The sequence below is a fragment of the Cucumis melo genome, chromosome 9, assembly GCF_025177605.1.
Source record: "Cucumis melo cultivar AY chromosome 9, USDA_Cmelo_AY_1.0, whole genome shotgun sequence".
NCBI classification, from domain to species: Eukaryota; Viridiplantae; Streptophyta; class Magnoliopsida; order Cucurbitales; family Cucurbitaceae; genus Cucumis; species Cucumis melo.
In genome coordinates, this window is record NC_066865.1 from 23,794,960 (window position 1) to 23,815,601 (window position 20,642).

The following is a 20,642-nucleotide window of genomic DNA, read 5'->3' on the forward strand; positions in this document are numbered from 1 at the left end:
AATGTAAACCATCAAACGTACATCTCAATTAATTGACGTCCAAAATTGTAATTATTTATCTATTTGTTACACATCAACATTTTCATGAAGGCCAAATAAGAAGTTTAGACCTATATATATATATATATATATATATATATATATATATATATATATATATATATATATATGAATTAAGAAACAATATACGTGGCTATTACCCAAGGAATTATATTAAACCTACAACATTACTATTATGTTTCGAGAATAATATATTTTAATAAAAAAGTTTATGTTATAATATTAATAATATATTCAACAGAAACATGTGGAGATCAATTTAAATCTAAGCAGATCGCCAAGTAAGAAAAATGCAGCTATCTATAAAATGAAAGAAAAAAAGGGTTTGATTATGTAAGTCAATCTCATATGGAAACTATAACAATGGTGCCTTTATGGGTGATTTGTTTCGGGTTTATCTGAGTCCAACCAAAATTTAGATTTGAGTTTCTGAAATCATCAAAATTAAATGAGTCGAGACGTGCACTTGAAATGACTGTAAATCAAATAAATAAATAAAATGTAAGAATTTCTTTTCATGATGGATTTCATCTACCTGCTTCACTTTCTAAACCGGATCTAATCCCCCAAGAAAAAGATAAAGCAATCTCAATTAATTCTTGTTTTTTCTGTTAGTTCAAATTTAAAAATAATATATTATGTAATTGTACCTATGGAGGAAGATCAAACTCTGAGTCATTCTTTGTTTCAGTTACAAAATTTTAATCATAGCAGAAAGCAAGAAGATACCCCAATAAAATATCTTAACAGCAAAACAGATTAAAATGAGCCAAAGTGATATCTTCCATCCTTGAACTTCTGAGGTTTGATTTCTCATCCCATAATTATTGAAGGAAAATAAATATTTATAATGAATTCTTATTAATATTATTTGTAACAAAATGGAGAAAATCCAAACAGAACAACAGTATCAAATTGACCTTCTAATAATGAAGTAAAAAGAAAAAAAAAATCTCTTTCTCCTCTTTATAAATCCTATAAATAGGAGTATACAGCCTTCATATTCTATTCATCTCATTTCTCCAACCACTAAAATGGCTAAAGCTTTCTCTCTAATTTCTTTATTGTTTCTGTCTTTGTTGGTTCTTTCACAATCCTTACCTCTTTCCACAAGAGGAAGATGGATTGTAGACTCTAAAACAGGCCAGCGTGTGAAGCTGAGTTGTGTCAATTTGGTATCTCATGCACAATCTATGGTGGCACAAGGCCTTGACAAACGACCATTGAAGGATTTAGCTAATGAGATCGTCAGCCGCGATTACAACTGCGTGCGCTTGACTTGGTCGGTCTACATGTTCACTCGTCACCCCTTCGAGACCATAGGTGACGTCCTCGACGGTCTCGACATCAACAAAGTAAAAAACGGAGTCAAAAAACACAACCCTCAGATATTGAACATGACGGTTACAAGTGCATTCAAAACTGTCGTTGATGGATTGGGCAATGCCGGCCTCATGGTCATTATGGACAATCACATAAGCCAACCGAGATGGTGTTGTTCTCTCCACGATGGAAATGGCTTCTTTGGAGACCGCAATTTCAAGCCTATTGAATGGCTTAGAGGCTTGGCCTTTGTTGCTAGACATTTCAGTTGGCATCCTAAAGTAAGTTTTTTTTTTTTTTTAATTTTTAATTACTGTTCTTTTTAAGTTATTTTACATGTATGTGTTGTTTTGTGTGCATAGGTGGTAGGAATGAGCCTAAGAAATGAACTTCGAGGGTCGAACAATGTTGACGTATGGCGAAAATATGTGAAACAAGGAAGTCACTTGATTCATAGAATAAATCCTAGACTTCTCGTAGTGATTTCAGGTCTAAACTACGATAACGATCTAAGTTACCTAAAGAAAAAGCCATTAGGATACAACTTACACAACAAAGTAGTGTTGGAGGCACATTTATACTCATTCAGTGGGGAACCTGAAAGCAAGTTTGTGAAGAAGCCATTAAACATAGCATGCAATCAAGTGATGGATAAATTCGAGAGAGAAGCTGGATTTGTGGTGGACATGAAGAATCCATATCCATTGTTTCTTAGTGAATTTGGATACGATCTAAGGGGTGTTAACAAGGCTCAAAATAGGTTCATGAGTTGTTTTCTGGCTCGCATTATTGGCAAGGATATTGAATGGGCTTATTGGGCTTTCCAAGGATCTTATATGTATAGGCAAGGCCAACAAGATGTTGATGAAAGTTTTGGTATCATGGATAGCACTTGGACTAAAGATCGAAGCCCTCGTCTCCAACAAATGCTTAAACTTGCCAAAAGAATCAACCAAGGTTACGTTTCTTATCTAACTCTAACGCCAACTCCAATCCTAACCCTAACCCTAAACTCTAACTTTTCTTTTTCTTTGTTGAACAGATCCAAACTCGAAAGCACCACTGTCCTACATAATGCTACATCCAGTGTCAGGGCAATGTGTCCAACTAGATGGCAAAGGAGGAATTGAACTAGGTGATTGTGAGAAACCAACGTTGTGGGACCATACCGGAGATGGAAGTCCGATGAAGTTGTCGAACGGGCAGTGTTTGAAGTCGGCCGGAGATGGGAAGCCACCTGTGGTCTCGGCCGAATGCTCTGGTGACGGAAGCAGTTGGACGGTGGCTTCTAAGGCAAAGCTTCAACTGGCAACCAAAAGTGGGGGAGAAAAGATTTGCTTAGAGAAGGAATCTGATACTTCAATTGTTGTGAAGAAATGCATTTGCCTTAAAGATGAGTGGAATTGCTTCGATGATCCTCAGCCCCAGTGGTTCAAGCTTGTTCCAACAAACGTTGCTTAGTTTACTAATTAGTTTTATGTAGGAAATTAGATTTTTTTTTAAAAAAAAAAAAAAGTTAATAAGAATTAGTTTAAGAGATTTAGTTAATAATTTTTTTAAAAAAATATTTTTTTTAGGGATTTTGGCATGAAGCATGAAATTTTGTAAATGCCAAGGTTAGAGTCGAAGGTTGTCTGATATGTTATTAGTTAATGTGAAGATCTTATAAGATAATTTTGTGAATAACAAATTTTCTCATCCTTATTATGACTCCATTTCTATTTTTGAGAAAATGGTAATATATTGAACTAATCAAATTTGAAACTTTAGGTTAATAGAAACTTTGAAATTTAAAGAATAAAATTGAAAATTTGTTACTATTTTAAAAATGTTTTTGGGTTATAACTTCTCAGCGTAGTATTTTGGATCTAAATTACAATTAAATTTTGAAAGTTTAATTAACAAAAGTTTACGCTGGTTCCTAAAATTAAAATAATTACATCAATTTAGAATTAATTTATTTAACATTGTTTTCCTTTTTATTTTATTATTAATAATTATTTTGGTTGTCTCTTGAAACACCCCCAGAATATAAAAGAATTGACAAATGGGCCACATGCAGGGATGCATCTTGAAAAGGAAAATTAGAATTAAATTTGGTATACATACAATATGTCTGGAATAAATATTCCTAATTTAGTATCAAAATAACGAATAGAATATGATTCTCTAAGGTATGATATTCATTTTGTATTAGAAAAAGAACAAATAAACAATAATAGAGATATTGGAAATACTAATTTATTAGTTTATTTACACGTCCATAATGTATTGATTTTTCTAATTTTATGTAATGATGGTTTTATTTTTCTAAACATGTATTATTATCAGAAAAGTATCAACATACCCTCGTAAAAATTTTAAAAAATAAATAAATAAATAAAGAAGGTAGACCAACAATGAACAATTGCTTAATGTCTCTCTCTGATTTTAATTTTAAAAACACACACACACACATAGAAGTTGTCTCTAAAAATATTTTTACTAATAGAATTTTAATTTCAAATTCTTTTTTAAAAAACAGAAAATGAAAATTTATAAACCAAGCTTAATTTTAAAAATATCCTTTAATTTGGCAAAAAATACTCTCTCGAACGATAAAAAAAAAAATTCCAATTTTCCTTATTCCTTCAAAAAAAAGAAAAAGAAAAAGAAATTTCTACATAGAACTAATTAATAAACTAAGCAACATTTGTTGGAACAAGCTTGAACCACTGGGGCTGCGGATCATTAAAGCAATTCAACTCATCTTTGAGGCAAATGCATCTCTTCACAACAATTTTAGTATCAGATTTCTTCTCTAAACAAAAGTCTTCTCCACCACTTTTGGTGGCCAATTGAAGCTTAGCCTTTGAAGCCATCGTCCATTTGCTTTCCTCACCGGAGCATTCCGTCGAGACAACGGGCGGCTTCCCATCTCCAGCCGACTTCAAACATTGCCCGTTCGACAACAACTTCATCGAACTTCCATCTCCGCTGTAGGTCCACTGTGTCGGCGTCAAGCAATCGCCAAGTGCAATTCCTCCTCGACCATTTGATCTGATACATTGTCCCGATACTGGATGTAATATTATGTAGGACATTGATGCATTCGAATTTGGATCTACAAAAACAGGAAATTAAAGATTAATAGAAAAAAAAAAAGTAAAGAGAATATGAGATGAGGGTGAGTAGTAGGGTTGGAACAAACATAACCTTGGTTGATTCTTTTAGCAAGTTGAAGCATTTGATTGAGTTGAGGGTTTCGATCTTTAGTCCAAGTGCTATCCATGATGCCAAAAGCTTCATCTACACTTTCTTGACCTTGTCTATACATGTAAGTTCCTTGGAAAGCCCAATAAGCCCAATCAAGATCCTTGCCAACAATATGAGCCAAAAAGCAACTCATGAACCTGTTTTGAGCCTTGTTGTCACCTCTTAGATCATACCCAAATTCACTAAGCCACAATGGATATGGTTCATTCTCCATGTTCACCACAAATCCAGCTTCTCTCTCGAATTTCTCCTTCACTTGATTGCATACTACGTTTAATGGCTTCTTCACAAACTTGCTCTCGGGTAATTTCTCACTCCCACTGAAGGGGTATAAATGTGCCTCCAACACTACTTTATTGTGCAAGTTGTACCCTAATGGCTTTTCCTTTAGGAAGCTTAGATCGGTATCAAAAGTTACACCTGAAATTATTACTAGGAGATTCGGGTTTTTTGTGTGGATCAAATGGCTTCCATTGCTCACGTATTTGTACCAGTTGTCCATGTTTGTATATGGCCCTCGAAGTTCATTTCTTAGGCTCATCCCTATCACCTATACATACAAATTAAAATGAAAGAATTTAGAATATGAGACGCATAAGCAAATCAACATGTTGACCTTAAAAGAAAAACCAAACTCACTTGAGAATGCCCAGTGAAATTTCTAGCAACATAGTCCAATCCCTGAAGCCATTCAAGGGCGTCGAAATGACGGTCTCCAAAGAAGCCATTGCCATCGTCGAGGGAGCAACACCATCTCGGCTGGCTAATGTGGTTGTCCAAAACAATCATGAGACCCGCATTGCCCAATCCATCGACGACGGTTTTGAATGCATGAGCAACCGTCATGTTTAACATCTCAGGGTTATGTGTTTGAACTCCGCTTTTGACATTTTGGATATCAAGATCGTCCAAGACATCAACGATGGTCATGTGGGAGTAGCGAGTGAACATGTGGGTCGACCAAGTCAAGCGCACGCAGTTGAAATCGCGGCTAATGATATCATTAGCTAAGTCCTTCAATGGTCGCTTGTCAAGACCTTGTGCCAACATGGACTGTGCATGAGAGGCCCAATTAACACAGCTTAGCTTCACACGTTGGCCTGTTTTAGAGTCTACAATCCATCTTCCTCTTGTGGAAAGAGGTAAGGATTGTGAAAGAACCAATAAAGAGAAGAAAATTAAAGAAATTAAATAGAATATAATCTTTTTAGCCATTTTGAAAAAGAAGAAAATTGAGATAATGGAAAAATGTGTCTTAGTATTTATAGGGGATAGAAAGATAAGGCCATTTCATACAGTCAATCTGTCTAATTAGATTTTCTTTAATATTTAAGCAAATTTTTTGGAAGGGTAATAACACACAAATCTATTTATTTATTTTTAACTTTGTGTTTAAGGTAAGGCCAAGTTTGAGTATAAAAAGAGACTCATCTCTTAAAAACATCTACTTATTTTATCTTGATGTCATTGTTGAAAATCTCTTTGAAGTCGTTAATTGGCTTAAAGTCGCATGGATTTTTGGAGAATAAAGAAGGTTCGAGAATAAGAAGTTTGAAAATAAGACGTTTGGAGATGATAGTTGTATTTGACCGAATATAAGAAAGGCTATTAGAAGAATATTTTATTTTATTTATAAAATTAAACATGATAATCTTATATAATTTTAATGTATGTAAGGTGAACTTTTAGTGTATTTTTAAATAGTTTAAGTAGTCTTTTTTTTTTAATTACTCTTTTTACTTCTTATTTATGTTTTAATTTTTTCTAACTATTGTTTTAATTTATTGGGTTCTGTATTTTATTTATTGTTTTTCCAATTCTGTATGGATTTTGGAGCAATTTTAAATTCAGACAAAATATCATCCATTTTAGCCATCAATATTACCAAAGTGAAATTATTTTTCATCTTATATATGGAAAAGAACCTAAGTTTGTTATAAAACAAATCGACTCGATTAAGTTATATTTTAGACCAACACGAAAACAGTGTTATTCATCCTCATAATTTAATATTGAAGAATAATTTTTAAATCCCAAGGTTTTACTCATGGGTCAATTTTCTATTCCTAAGTTTTTAAAACATACCTTTTAGCACGTGAGATTTGTAAAATAGATTTAAATGGTTCATGCGGTTAAGTAAAAAAGAAATGATTGGACAGCTGCAATGACAAAGTAAATTCAAAAGGTCAAAAGATTTTTATTGGAAAATTATTCACATATTTTTCAAAATAAATCTTGCTAAGAAAGGTGTCCTGACTAGAACACACGTGTATTTCTTTTGGAAGACTTAATGTGAAAATTGTTATTCACCTAATATTGGCCCTCTTTGTGATGGCAAGACTCCATGGAGTTATCAAGATTACAGTCATTGGACTGTTTGATCAAATCTCGTCGATGAAATGGGATAAAGTGGTGATCATTGTCTCTCAAATTTGGGAGGTGAGGAATAAGATGTGCTAGCTAGCTAGTTCTTGTCGGCTGATGGGGAGGCCTTAGTGAATCAAATTAGTCGTCATGTGTAAGAGAGAGACAAATTGGAGAGGTTGGGTTCAATAAGAAAGACATTTTGGAAATCCTTCCATCTACGTTCAATAACGCTTTTCTTGGATGCCAGTGGCCTGAAGAAACATATTGGAAGTTGAATACTTATGTTATTTGAAATCTGTATCTAAGGCAGAAGAGCTTTGGTGGCTGCTTTGGAACCACTTGGGTCATGTGATCTGTCTCATGGGATTTTAAGTTCATTCTTAGATGATGTGAAGTTAAAATACGATCGAAGCGATCACGTATGATTTATCTTTCTACGGAGAATATTGTTCAAACTTTTTACTTGAATCTCTTGGTCGAATTTGATTGCTTAAAGGTGATTACATTATATTGTTAAATAACATTATGGATGATATCACAACTTTTTCTATCAACGAAACTAAGACTTGGAGTTGTGATTTGGGAATTATCTCTTTCTTTTATGTTTGTCGATGTCGAAATGTTCTAACACGCTATCTTGTGTATAAAGCTTTTAAAGGGCATGTATCTTCCCTACTCTTGAGTAGTTTACGATGGTTTTTTTTTCTTGGATTGTGTAATATTATGGTGGTATGTTTTATATTTTACTTCGCCTTCATTAAAAAAATCCAATCAATATTCTTTCTCTAATTTATATGATCATAAGTTATTGGTAAATAGTTCTTTTAAATTAAGTCAATATCTGCACTTGTTGAACTAAAAATGATTTGTTTTAATTAAAATTTCAAAATATATTATTTTAATCTCAAGTTATTAATAATAGTTTAAAAAGTTTGTAAGTTATTAGATTAGATATTAACATGTCATTCTAAAATTTAAAAAGATAATTATAATAAACCATTCAAGAATCTTCAGATCTATTAATTAAATCTAAATCTGGAAGTATCTTTCGAAATTTCAATAAAATCAAAACCATCTATTAAAGTGATTTATTCCGAACAGAATCAACCCTCAAAACTTAACGTAGTCAATTAATTAATTAATTAATTAAACGCATCTTAAAATTAATATTGCTAATATTATTAACAAACACAAAAAAATTCTGAAATTAAAAAACTATAGAAATGATAATTTAATTTAATGTTTGAGATTGAAAAGAGAATTTAAAATGTTAGAATGCGTTAAACGAAGGGCGATTAAAATAATATTAAATAGTTAATATCAAAGAAGAAGAAAAAAAGAAAAAGAAAAGGAAAAGAAAGAAGAGTTAGAAAGAGAATGCCCCCAAGGTCCGTACAAAAACACGTGGCGGCAGATAAAATAGGCAGAAAGTAATGGAAGTCACGTGAGCAAGTTTGGGGGATTTGAAATAAAATTTTATTTGGAACGAGTTGCGACGTGTTCGAATCGGAAGCGATTTCTTAATGGAGTCTTTTTTATTTCTTTTGGTTTTGTGGCTGTCGATGGAAAACCTAAAAATGAAGGTGGGGCACTAAATCTGGTCCGTCCTGATATGGACGGTTGAGATTCGTTGTTCGAGATTCATTGTTTTTTATTTATATAGAGAGAGATGAACGGAGAGAGAGCGCGCTATTCTGGGGGAATAATCAACCTTAGTAGGTGTGGATTTCTCTGAGCGGAAACGGCAAGAACAAGGACTTTCGTTTTTCTTTTTCTGATTTTGGATCTGTTTTTCTTTTTTTTCTTCTCTTTTTTCCTTCTTCTAGGATTTCTGTAAGTGGTTTTTTTTTTTTCTGGGATCTGTTCTGTTCAAGTTTTTACTTAGCTGTTTGTGGCTATGGCGGAGCATCACGACCACGAGCATGAACATGAGGAGCCTAAAGGTGAGTCGTTGCTTGACAAGATTACCGAGAAGATTCATGCTCATGATTCCTCTTCTTCTGATTCCGATGATGATAAGGGCGATACTTCTGCTTCTATCAAATCTAAGATTTATCGCCTCTTTGGTAGGGAAAGGCCCGTCCACAAGGTCTTCGGCGGAGGAAAACGTAAGTAGTTTTCGTTTTTTTTTTCCTTTCTGGTTTTGTTTGTGTACTGATCTTACGAGAGTTTTGATGGTAGAAATGGTGAGAGAATTTTTTATTATTATTCTTATTATTCTTATTTGTTTACTTCTAAGTGGCTGGATGTAAAAACTGGTTGATTTTTGTTTTACTTTGTTCCTGTGTTGATTTTCGTTGATTCTGAGAGTGGTTATGTAGCGTCTGAAGTGGATCGGTGTCTTACGGATAGTTTCTCTTCATTTTTCTGGAAATTTTTGTTTGAGTTTTGTAGATCTAGATCTATTTATAAGAATCTAGGTTATGATTTTCAGTCCTTTAGGTCTTTCGAATTTGCAATTTCAGGGTGTGAATGAACATATTTTTTTGGCTTGATTATCTAGTCTAATGTCATTGTTTGTTTTCAAATTAAACTATGAAATTCAAACTAGTGTAAATGGTACATTTTCCTGATTCGTTATGGCTTGACATTCACAAAGAACCAATTTTCGTTGATGTATAAAATGATAATTGTTTACCCTACAGCCGCTGATATTTTTCTGTGGAGAGACAAAAAGTTGTCCGGTGGAGTTCTAGGAGGAGCAACTATCGCATGGATTTTGTTTGAGTTGCTTGAATATCACTTTCTGACGTTGATTTGCCACATTTTTATGGCTGCTCTAGCAGTAGTGTTTTTATGGTCCAATGCTTCTTTCTTCATTAACAAGTAAGTTGTTCTGAATGGCATTGGATTCATCGGTTGAATGTTTTGGTTAGCTGTATGCTGATGATACCTTTTCCATACAGGTCTCTGCCGCACATCCCTCAAGTTCACATTCCAGAGGACCCAGTGATAGAGATTGCCTCTGCTTTGAGAGTTGAGATCAATAGGGCCATTGCTGTCTTGAGAGATATTGCATCAGGAAGGGATTTGAAGAGCTTTCTTTATGTATGCTAACCCTTTCATCTTGGAATTTGATACTTAATATAGTTCTGAATCTAGTTTTTTAACTTTTAAGAAATCCAATAATCTCATTATTGTGATTGTAGGCAATTGCTGGTTTGTGGGTTCTATCCATTCTAGGAAGCTGGTTCAACTTCCTAACCTTGCTATATATTGGTAAGAAGTTGTCATTGTGAATTCCATTTCCAAATTTGTATTCCTTTTCCTTCTCTGAAGTCTTGCATTTTATTTACTTTTTTTTATCAAATCAATATGTAACAGGAGTTATTGTGCTCTTCACCGTGCCCGTGTTCTACGAGAAATACGATGACAAGGTGGACGCCTTTGCAGAGAAGGCAATGGCCGAGATCAAGAAACAGTATGTAGTATTTGATGCTAAGGTGCTTTCTAAAATCCCAAGAGGACCACTGAAGGACAAAAAGATTGCTTGAGAGATGCCCGACTCTTGTGGTAGTAGTCCTGTCTTTTTTTCTTTTTTTCTGTTCTTTTGATCTAAATATGCATTTGGTAGTAGGGTTTTTTGTCATTGGCATTCTGAAGTTTCATCCATGAAAGAACCTGTCTTTTATACTTGTGTTCTCATCAGTGGGGGTTGGCAATGTGGATTAATTTGTGGATTGCTGATAAAATACACATGATTTTGCTACAGTTTTATGGCTCTCTTTTAAATGTTAGACATGTTATATTTAATTTATAGCGGTTTGATATGTGAAGCGAGTATTTGATTCTGGCTGGTTTTAAATTTTTCTTTCTTATATGGTTTGTCTGGTGCATTATTCCTTAAAATTCTCCCCTTTTTCCTCTCCAAACGAGTGATTTTGATGGTTCAGGCAGCAAGAATGTGGCTAGTTACCTACCACACAATTATGATTCTTGTGAACTCTATTTATGGATCTTGATCATTCTAGAGCATTTGATCTTTTTCTCTCTTTTTTCCTTTTTCCTTTTTCCTTTTTCCTTTTTTTTTTTTTAGACTAGAGGGCATAGTGTGGCTGATAGATTCATCTGATATTGGGTCAAGTTTTTTCTATCCCATCCTATGCTTCTGTTCTTGGATTATGGTTTCATTCAGCACAAAACCAAAGCTTTTTTTTTTTTTTTTTTTTTTTTTTGTTCTAGATGTTCTTGAGAGAACATGACGTTCGGTCCATTCTTTTGCTGTTTTGGCATTCTCTCCGATTTCTCTGATTTGAATGATGTTTTAATCATACCATGGTGAGGTCGCTAATGTTTGAAATTTGAGTAATAGTTTATGAATTTTGCATTTCTAATTGTTCGAAGTACTACAATATGATAGATGGTTGGATTATAGTGTTAAATACGTCTTTTTAATAAAAATTATGAACAAGTTATAATTTAGGTTAACATGGTATGATTAATATATAAATAATTCAGATGGCCTTTAGGTTCATTGTAAAAGCAAAGACTAACATAACCCTCAAAAAAGAACATTTTTTATTTCGTTAGTAATATTAAATGTTGATAGTATCTTTTCAACTACTAAAGCTTTATTTACATCATCAATAAAGTGAACTTAAACATGCATGGAAAAGGTCCAACATAAGAAAGAAGTATCACATCAATGTAAAAATTTTACTTTATTATCCCTTAAGTAATTATCAATGCAAGTTTTCATCATACTCTAAAGTTTATTGTTTTTTAGTAACCAAAGATAGAACAATATCTTTGAGTTGAAATGAACGATAAAATATGTTATGTAGGTGTTTTGAGTTTTATATTTTTGAGCTAATTTTTTAGTCTTAGTATTCTCGTTTACCTTGAACCCTAATAGTATTTTTAAAGAAAAATGTGAAGAAGAGATGTATAAATTTGAAGAGATAAAGTACAATTGAATGATGAATGATATGAAGTTCTAACATAACTTCGCGCATTAGTGTTAGTGTTGTTGGTAATGATCATATATTCGATTTTATAGTGAAGTTGAAGATGATAAATTTAGAGACACAAGATCAAAAAATAATATTAGTTAAAAAGAAGAGTTAGACCAAAAAAAGACAAAGTTTGGAGGAAAAGAGATAAATGTTAGGAAATAGTTAAATAAAGTATTGAGAGAATTTTGGGATATATCAGTAGTTAGAGACAACGTAAAGTTTGCAAAATAAAAACACATATTCAAAAGAGAATATTAAGCTGGAGCAGGACAGATTTTCCAAAATTTATCTCCAAGGTTTTTTTTTTTTTTTTTAATCTAAAAATTTTATATTTTAGAGAAAGATGTCATGAAAATTACTATAAATGTAAAAATTAGAGAAAAAATGAATTTAAAGTTGATTGACCTAATGAATGTTTCAATTATTTTTCAATTCTTCTTGCCATACAAGGGAGTAATTAATTATTTAACTCATATTTGTTTATGTTAAATTATAAGTTTGGTTTCCAAAGTTTTAAAGTTACGTTGCTAAACTTTCAAGAATTTAGGAGAGCATTCAATTCTCATTTCGTACTAAATTAGTTCTTAAACATTAGAAAATGTCTAATAAATTCTTAAAGCCGTAATTTTTGTCTTTGTAAGTTTTTAAATAGTAAAAACGTATATAGTAAGTCTTTAAAACTTTCAATTTTATATTCAATAGTTCTTTAATTCTTTTTTCCGGATTTCTTGTTGTAAGCATCTAAATCTTGAATTACTATAAATTTTTCATTTTAAACTTTGATAGATATTCAACAAAACTAAAATCATAAAAGAAAAAACTATGAACCAACCAAACCATTAGAAAAATATAAACCAAGCATTAAAGAAAATATCTAATAGTTCCTTAATTATTGCTAATTTTTTATCTAACCTTATCCTATTCCACATTATAAAAAAAAAATGTATATATTAAACAATCCTAAAATTCAATTTGACATATAATAGATCAAGTATCAATTAATTTTTTTAGAATGAATATATCAAGATCAAGTAATTACAAAATTAAAATTAGGGGATCAAAGTAAAAAGATTATTGTTATAAATCAAATTGTTAACTCAAAAGTCAGGATGGCCGAGTGGTCTAAGGCGCCAGACTCAAGTTCTGGTCCTCGTGAGAGGGCGTGGGTTCAAATCCCACTTCTGACATTACTTTAATCTCTTTTTTCTTTTGTTTATCCCATTACAAAAGATTCCAAAAATGAATGCGTTTGCCGGGAGTCGAACCCGGGTCTATTGCTTGGAAGGCAATTATCCTAACCGTTGGACTACAAACGCCGCTGATGTAAGAGGGAAGTTAACAAAATTATTTGGTTTAAAAGCACTTCTAATTTTAAAAAGTAAATTCAAACATACCCTATATTTTGAATTATTAATAATAACACAAAATATATTTCCCAATTTATATAAATAGAAAATAAAAAATACTTGTTTAATACAACAATTGAGGTAAAAAAATTTGAACTACAAACTTTATGATTCGACTTTTTGTTTTTCTTTTGTGAGAACATAAATTATCTGATTTTTTTATCAAACATATATGAACAACTGTGTTTTATCCTTAGTTCATAGAATATATTCCAATATACTTTGTACATTATGTATTTGAAGTAAAAGGAAATAAAAAGGCAAATTTTAGTTCATTCCTAAGTAATTAATTGCATCTCTATTACTATTATATTTCAATCTTTCAACAAACATCTTCATCTACATTTCTTCTCTGAATATATCCAAAAAGCATTGATTCCCAAAAAGAAAAGAAAAAAAAGGATTTATAAATAAACAAATAAATAAATAAATAAAAACACATTATGTGTGTAGACAAAAGAGGGAGCAAGATTTAAACCTTCGATACAAAATAAAATCAATTCAAGAACTAATATGAATATTAATTAGATAATCATAAGATAGCTATGAAGAATTTAGGCACTATTGGAAAAAAAAATTTAGTGCTATACAATATTTGTTTCCTTCAATATTTTTGATACACACATCAATAAAATATATTTTATTTTATTTCACAAGCTTTACGAAATCGATAAGTGAAGAATATAAAAGCAAAAAAAGAAGTTCTCACACACAATTATATATACCTTACTAATGGTTATATGTTGACTATATTTATGGGTAGGGGAGTACGGTATTATTTGGGAGAATGTTTTGAGAATACAAATGACGTCACTAAGATTAGATGGTTTACATGGTATAATATCTCTAAATTTTAAAGTCATAATTGTAAATAGACGTAACAAATAATAAATTTAAGACATTTTAATAATTTTTTTAATGTATTATTAGGAATTGGTTCTATTCTTTCTATTCCTTAGGAATAATATGAATAGTAAAGGGAGGGTATGTAACTAAGGGGTGAGAGTGGGAGAGTAGGGTTTGTCTATAAGTATTCCATGCTTCCCTAGCTGCATAACATAAAGTATGAGGAATAAATTATCTCATTTGATTGCATCGGTGGACTTGAAAAGTAGCATTGAGTCGAACTATCGTTCTTTCCATTAGTTGTAATCTTTTGTCTATATGAACGTAGCTTTGTAGATAAAAACACTAATATTACGTTAATTTAAGCTACTTAATCTATATAGTTCTTTGATTCTTAAGGAAAAATAAAAACATAGGCCTTTTTCTTCTTATAGTTAAAAGTGTTCTTTTATGGAAGGATTGTTTTTTTAGAGGATTTACCAAAAAAATAACTTTGATTTTTTTTTTTTTTTTACTTTTTGAGAATAGCTAGAAGTTTTAGATTTTAAAGAATCGTAGATGCCAAAAATATAGATGCTTAATATCTTTAGATAACTATGTTTGATTATTTTTTTAAAAAAAAATTAAGGATGTTCGAAATTGTCTAAATATTATCTATGTTTGCTGTATTGAGATATAACTATGAGGACTATCATACACGACTGAAAATACAGCAAAACGACAAGAAGCCATGTCACACAAACCTCTCGATCAATATATGTAACCTCCATAACTACCAATTTCACTTAAGCAAATAGATGAATCACCGCTCTACTTCATAGAAATTAAACTAAAATTAGATACTTAAGAAATTTAATCAAATAGTAGAGATATGATACCTAGGGCCTAGGTCACATTAATTGAAGTAAATACAAAAGTATAACTCAAGAGTATATGATCATATAGAAAATTTTTTAGCCAAAATGAAGCATATACGCACGTAAATAAGGTACTCAACTAAGTAATTAAAATATTGATTAAGATATCATTCCTCTCCTTTCTTCCGAGATTGTTATACTAAAAAGTATAAAAGAATAAAATAGATAACTTTGTGTTTTATATGGGATTATAATTTTAGGTTAAATAGTTTATCTACGTGAAAAAAGTGATGAAATTTATAGAGAGGTTTTCCCTACGTTCACACATTTCTAATCAAATTCTATTTTAGTATAAACACAAACATTCCACATAGAGGTGTTGAAATTTCAATCACAATGCCCCCTCTTCTTTCCCCACCCACCACCATGACATCATTAATTCCCATAAGCATATAGTTGTCATTGTTTAGGAAAAGGGCATGATATACCAACTTTTTTTTTTAGTTAGAAACATGATATATCAAGTTGAGGGAATGGATATTGGCTAACACTAGCTATATGGTCGCAATAAGAAAAAACATGCTACTCTCGAGAATAATATAGCAATTCTGTAACATATTGACAAGTGATTTGTCTCCTCAAACATGCATTTTTTGTCATATGTGGTCTTAATTTACAAGAAGAAAATTAATCTATTATTTCATTTCTATCTTTTCAAATCACACAACTTCAAAAATAAACCTCATAAGATTTACCATATTTTCTAAAAATAAATCTCAATCTCTAACATTTATTAAATCTTTTTGTTCCAAAAAAAAAAAGACAAACAGAAAGTCACGAGCTAAGCAAAATGTAAATAAAAAGTCAAGATCAAAGGAAGCATCTTATTTTGCATAATAATAATGGTTGTTGATTCATTCTTGAAACATGGACTAACTATGCCCATATTGCCACTAGTTGAAGATATTTTTCTAAGAGAGAAAAGTTGATGTCAAATGCAAATTAACTCCCAAAGTTTTGTGAAGGAAATATATGTGCATGCAAATAATATAGCATGCAAAATTATATTCTAATTCTCCATATATAATATTTGATGCATTATTGAGTTTTAATGGCATCTTCTTATCCTCACCATTTCATTCATTACCTCTTCAAAAAAAAATTTGCTTCTTCCATTATTAGTAGTATTATTAATATTCCCCTCCTTATAAATCAATGTCCATTTCTCTTGACAAAACATACAAAATCTTCCTCTAGATGCCATCACAAATCAACCTAAAATTTCCCTCCACTTTCCTATTCCCTTTAAATCTCTTCCTCTTCCTAAGACCAAAAATCACCCAAATTTGAAAAGTACTTGGTTTGATTTTGAGAATGAATGGAAAAATGGGTAGTATCGTCATAGACACCATCGAAACAAAACTCGAACCTCAATGGACAAAATCGGGTGGAAAATTGGGAAACTCGAGCATTTCGATAGGAATTAGGAGTGTTTTGGATTTTTGCAAGGAAGATAGAAATAGATTATTATTCTCATTAAAAGTTGGTTTGGCTGTCGTTTTGGTGTCTTTGCTTATACTTTTTCAAGCACCTTATGATGTGTTTGGAAGTAATATCATTTGGGCTATCATTACTGTGGCCATAATGTTCGAATATACAGTAGGTTTGTATATATATTATATATATTAGTATATCTTTTCTCTTCTTTTCCAATTTTCAGATTTTAGTGTATCAATTTATGATGTAACACTAGTTTTGTATTTTTAAGGTGCAACTTTCAATCGTGGTTTCAATAGGGCACTTGGAAGTTTGCTGGCTGGAGCCTTGGCTATTGGTGTTGCTCAAGTTGCTTTACTCACAGGCTCAACTGGTGAACCTATTGTCATTGGCATCAGCATTTTCTTAGTAGGTAATTTCTCGCAAAATAGTGAATTTTACGTCCAAACCATAGTCGAAGTTTTATCCTATCGAACCATAGTTTGGCTTATAATAATAAATTTAGCTTTGACTACTGTAACCCTCTGAATTTAAGATTAAATTCATTAACCCCTAAACTTCCAAATCTAAATTAAATTAACACTCATGATAATTTAATCTTAAATAATTCAAGAAAATTAAATTAAAGTTTTAACTTAAATTTGAGGTGTTTATCGATTTAAATTTTTAGGTAATCTACTGTTGATTTAATTATTCTAACAAACTGTATTATGTTAAATCCACTTTTCACTTAGTTTCTCCTTCTTTTCTGTTCTTTTCTTCCTTTGTTGAAATTCTTTTTCCGTCGAGTAATGACAATGGAGTACTACTGGCAACCACGTGAGAGAATTTCTTGAGTTGAAAAAATTAAATGGTGATTCAAATGCAAGATAAATCAAAACTTTTTACCTAATATAAAATATAATTAATCCATGAAAATTTATATATACACCCATGCATACATATTTGAATTGGATCAATGATAGGTTTATCAAATCAATCTAATAGAGTCGACCCAGATCGACATTCAATCTAATAAATGGATAGAGATTGAAACAATACAAAACTAGTAAATAAAAAAGTAATTATTACCATGAACAACTCATTTTAGGGTTAATAATTTTAAGTGATATATCGACTAATATAGTTTGGATATGATTGAAAATAGAATTATAATTATATGATACGGTGATGATCATAATGTTTATAAATTTGAATGAACTTCAGGAAGTATAACAACGTTGATGAAGCAATGGCCAAGCCTAACTCCATATGAATATGGATTTAGAGTTATACTTTTCACTTATTGTTTGATAGTTGTTTCTGGTTATCGAATGGGGAATCCACTTAGAATTGCCATGGATCGTCTCTACTCTATCGCCATTGGAGCACTTGTTGCAGTTTTGGTAAATGTTCTTGTTTTTCCTATTTGGGCTGGTCATCAGCTCCATAACGATCTTGTCATTGCCTTCAACTCCGTCGCTGATTCACTTCAAGGTGTGTATCGTCTTCACTTTCACCTAATTTTTTTCAGTTTCCTTTGATAAAGGATTTATGAGAAGTTGGGGGAAGGAGTTGGTTATTTATTGTCATTTTCAAAATCACCTCTTCAACATGTTTTTGATCATTCAAAATCAACTTTGATGATGTGAGAATTGTATTTAAATACCGAAACGAGCATGAATTTAAAAATTGAGAACTAAAACAAAGTACTATCAAACAAGTTTTTCTTTTACTAATTTGGTTGAATTATTATTATTATTTAATCTCTTTCTTTAAAAAAATTCAAATACAATATTTGGTGTTTTCAACCTATAGATATGGGAGATTTGAACACTTCTTTGAACTTTGGATTGAGAACATTATATATATAACCTTTTTTAAGAACATTTCAACTATACTCTTGTCATTACAATCGAAAATGTCGTTTGTAAGTTTGTTTGAAGTACAAAAATTGGCAGAATGTGTGAAGAAGTATTTAGAAGATGAGGAGGAATGGAAAAACATCGATCAAGAAGTACCATTGAAGGCTGTAATGGATGAGTTCCCAGATGAACCTGCCTACAAGAAATGCAAAGCCACTTTAAACTCCTCTTCAAAGTTCGACACTTTGGTATATATGTATATCATATATATTTTACATTATTTTGAAGTGATTTTAAGATGATTTCGATTAATCTCGTATGTTTATTTATTAGCAAGCATGGAAGATATTAACAAAAACATATTAGAAATTTCAAAACTATTTAAAAAGTTAAACGAAACACACTCTTACGATGGCAGGCAACATCGGCAAAATGGGAGCCGCCACATGGTAGATTCAAGCAATTCTTTTATCCATGGAGAGAGTACGTTAAAGTTGGAGCAGTTTTGAGATACTGTGCTTATCAAGTTATGGCTCTATATGGTGTCCTCCACTCTCAAATACAGGTCTCTTTTTTCAAAGTTTATTCTTGTTTCCTTCCTACTTTAATTTTAGTAAAAAAACCCAATTTGGTTCTTGAAAGCAACATCAGAAAGTAGATAATGAAACATGAAAATTTACATGGATATAATAATAATAATTTTTTTTAAAAAAAAACTAAAGGGTTATTAAAAAAAAGTGGGAAAAGACATATTTTAATCTATTGACCTATTCAATGGTAGAATAGGTATAGGTGGAGAGTTTTTTTTATACATGTGAATGAAAATGATGGGACTAAGTGGGGGTGGAGAGGGAAACGATTCTCTCATACAAAATGATGAATGAATATGGATTCCAATTCAGTATTATTTACTCATATTTTTAAATGCCATCTAGTAGATCTCCATACATCCAATTGTGTATCTAATAAACAATATTTGAATTTTCAACTTTATTTTTTGTTTGATATTACAGTAATATTAAATATCAAACAATAAAATAAATGTAAAAAAATATAATCCTCAAGATCAAAATATCTGTTTGGAAACTCAATGTATCGAAAATTTAATGATATAATCTAATCTTATTACACTACTGTAGGCTCCATATAACCTCAGAATCACATTCAAATCAGAGATTCAAGATGTAGCAAATCAAGCAGCTGAGCTAATGAGAAGTTTGGGCAAAGACATCGACAACATGAAACAATCTATCAAAATCTCTCAACTAAAGGATGTTCACAGCACAGCTGAGAAGCTCCAACGTGCCATTGACACTCACTCTTATCTCCTCACTCCCACTTGCGACACCATAGGTCTCTCAACCACCTCGTCGGGCAACCTTGACGATCTTCCAAGCTTGTCAGCTGAGCTTGATAGCAATGGCTCCAAGAGGAGTTTAAACAAGCAGGATACACATGGTGTTGATTTAGTGAGGAAGCAGCAGTCAAGAAGGCAGCATTCGTGGCCGTTGAGGGAAATGGACGTGTTCGATGATGGCAGGTGTGTTGCCATCGAATTTCTGCCGAGGATGAGGAAGCTGGAGAGTACTGCAGCCATGTCACTGGCTAACTTTACTTCCTTGCTCATTGAGTTTGTGGCTAGGCTAGACTATTTGGTTGAGACAGTGGATGAGCTATCTAGGATGGCTAAGTTCAATGAAGAACATTGATGAGTGGGAATAAAGTAGAAGCTCATATTTGAAATGAGATCAAATGATTGAATATGTTAATGCTGTAAGAGAGTATTTTTTTTAGCTTGACAAGATTCAAGAAACATGTATCAAAACCCATATAACTTCCAATGGAAATCGTTACACTTTCTTCCTTTCCTTCCCCTTGCCTTTACACAACTTAACCAAATTGGAACGTGTTTGGAGACTTAAGTGTTTATTCATACATACAAATAAGTGTTCGCAAGTGCTGAATAAATATGTGTAAACACTTGGATAATGGATGCTTCCTTAGGCATCCAGGATCAGAAAAGGGAAGTATAAAAAATTTAAATGGTTCTATAGAACTCTGAATTTTCGTACCACTGAATGCGAGAATGAATAATGAGGCAGAAAAGGTAAGTCAAAGCAAAGAGAAATTCCAACTGTCTTCACACATACACTTGACCTTGACTATCTTCAACAGAATCACCGGGTGCGACTATATTTGGTTGTCAAGGTAACACAATATTAAAACTTATGT

The 20,642-nt window shown here is 31.8% G+C and overlaps 4 protein-coding genes and 2 non-coding genes across 6 annotated transcripts; 4 read left to right on the forward strand and 2 right to left on the reverse strand.

Annotated features, from left to right (window-relative positions):
• Nucleotides 1–1,094: 1,094 nt before the first annotated feature.
• LOC103483073 (glycosyl hydrolase 5 family protein-like) lies at nt 1,095–2,844 on the forward strand. Its single transcript, XM_051089592.1, has 3 exons — nt 1,095–1,664; nt 1,746–2,340; nt 2,426–2,844. The coding sequence occupies exons 1-3, from the start codon at nt 1,095–1,097 to the stop codon at nt 2,842–2,844; spliced, it is 1,584 nt and encodes a 527-aa protein (XP_050945549.1).
• Nucleotides 2,845–4,064: 1,220 nt separating this feature from the next.
• Nucleotides 4,065–5,688, reverse strand: LOC103483074 (glycosyl hydrolase 5 family protein-like). Its single transcript, XM_008439506.2, has 3 exons — nt 5,278–5,688; nt 4,579–5,188; nt 4,065–4,486 (listed from the first exon to the last, which is right to left on the reverse strand). The coding sequence occupies exons 1-3, from the start codon at nt 5,686–5,688 to the stop codon at nt 4,065–4,067; spliced, it is 1,443 nt and encodes a 480-aa protein (XP_008437728.2).
• Nucleotides 5,689–8,508: 2,820 nt separating this feature from the next.
• On the forward strand, nt 8,509–10,716 carry LOC103482797 (reticulon-like protein B2). The gene is made up of 5 exons (XM_008439130.3): nt 8,509–9,113; nt 9,651–9,831; nt 9,912–10,053; nt 10,155–10,224; nt 10,330–10,716. The coding sequence occupies exons 1-5, from the start codon at nt 8,903–8,905 to the stop codon at nt 10,497–10,499; spliced, it is 774 nt and encodes a 257-aa protein (XP_008437352.1). The 5' UTR covers nt 8,509–8,902; the 3' UTR covers nt 10,500–10,716.
• A 2,347-nt stretch (nt 10,717–13,063) lies between these two features.
• TRNAL-CAA (transfer RNA leucine (anticodon CAA)) lies at nt 13,064–13,147 on the forward strand. The gene has a single exon. It is a non-coding gene; the product is annotated as a tRNA-Leu (tRNA).
• A 57-nt stretch (nt 13,148–13,204) lies between these two features.
• On the reverse strand, nt 13,205–13,276 carry TRNAG-UCC (transfer RNA glycine (anticodon UCC)). Its single transcript has one exon. It is a non-coding gene; the product is annotated as a tRNA-Gly (tRNA).
• Nucleotides 13,277–16,300: 3,024 nt separating this feature from the next.
• LOC103483075 (aluminum-activated malate transporter 9-like) lies at nt 16,301–20,278 on the forward strand. The gene is made up of 6 exons (XM_051089899.1): nt 16,301–16,732; nt 16,838–16,978; nt 17,773–18,042; nt 18,507–18,658; nt 18,829–18,975; nt 19,550–20,278. Exons 1-6 carry the CDS (start codon nt 16,444–16,446, stop codon nt 20,117–20,119), a joined length of 1,569 nt encoding a protein of 522 aa, XP_050945856.1. The 5' UTR covers nt 16,301–16,443; the 3' UTR covers nt 20,120–20,278.
• Nucleotides 20,279–20,642: the final 364 nt, after the last annotated feature.

Excerpts from the sequence above, each read along its gene's own strand:
- LOC103483073 (XM_051089592.1), top strand. The coding sequence starts at position 1,095 with ATGGCTAAAGCTTTCTCTCTAATTTCTTTATTGTTTCTGTCTTTGTTG. Across the intron at positions 1,665-1,745 it reads ATTTCAGTTGGCATCCTAAA|GTGGTAGGAATGAGCCTAAG; the intron begins GTAAGTTTTTTT and ends TTGTGTGCATAG. Across the intron at positions 2,341-2,425 it reads TGCCAAAAGAATCAACCAAG|ATCCAAACTCGAAAGCACCA; the intron begins GTTACGTTTCTT and ends TTTGTTGAACAG.
- LOC103483074 (XM_008439506.2), bottom strand. The coding sequence starts at position 5,688 with ATGTTGGCACAAGGTCTTGACAAGCGACCATTGAAGGACTTAGCTAAT. Across the intron at positions 5,189-5,277 it reads ATTTCACTGGGCATTCTCAA|GTGATAGGGATGAGCCTAAG; the intron begins GTGAGTTTGGTT and ends TTGTATGTATAG. Across the intron at positions 4,487-4,578 it reads TGCTAAAAGAATCAACCAAG|ATCCAAATTCGAATGCATCA; the intron begins GTTATGTTTGTT and ends CTGTTTTTGTAG.
- LOC103482797 (XM_008439130.3), top strand. The coding sequence starts at position 8,903 with ATGGCGGAGCATCACGACCACGAGCATGAACATGAGGAGCCTAAAGGT. Across the intron at positions 10,054-10,154 it reads ATTTGAAGAGCTTTCTTTAT|GCAATTGCTGGTTTGTGGGT; the intron begins GTATGCTAACCC and ends TTGTGATTGTAG. Across the intron at positions 10,225-10,329 it reads CCTAACCTTGCTATATATTG|GAGTTATTGTGCTCTTCACC; the intron begins GTAAGAAGTTGT and ends AATATGTAACAG.
- LOC103483075 (XM_051089899.1), top strand. The coding sequence starts at position 16,444 with ATGAATGGAAAAATGGGTAGTATCGTCATAGACACCATCGAAACAAAA. Across the intron at positions 16,979-17,772 it reads CATCAGCATTTTCTTAGTAG|GAAGTATAACAACGTTGATG; the intron begins GTAATTTCTCGC and ends AATGAACTTCAG. Across the intron at positions 18,976-19,549 it reads TCCTCCACTCTCAAATACAG|GCTCCATATAACCTCAGAAT; the intron begins GTCTCTTTTTTC and ends ACACTACTGTAG.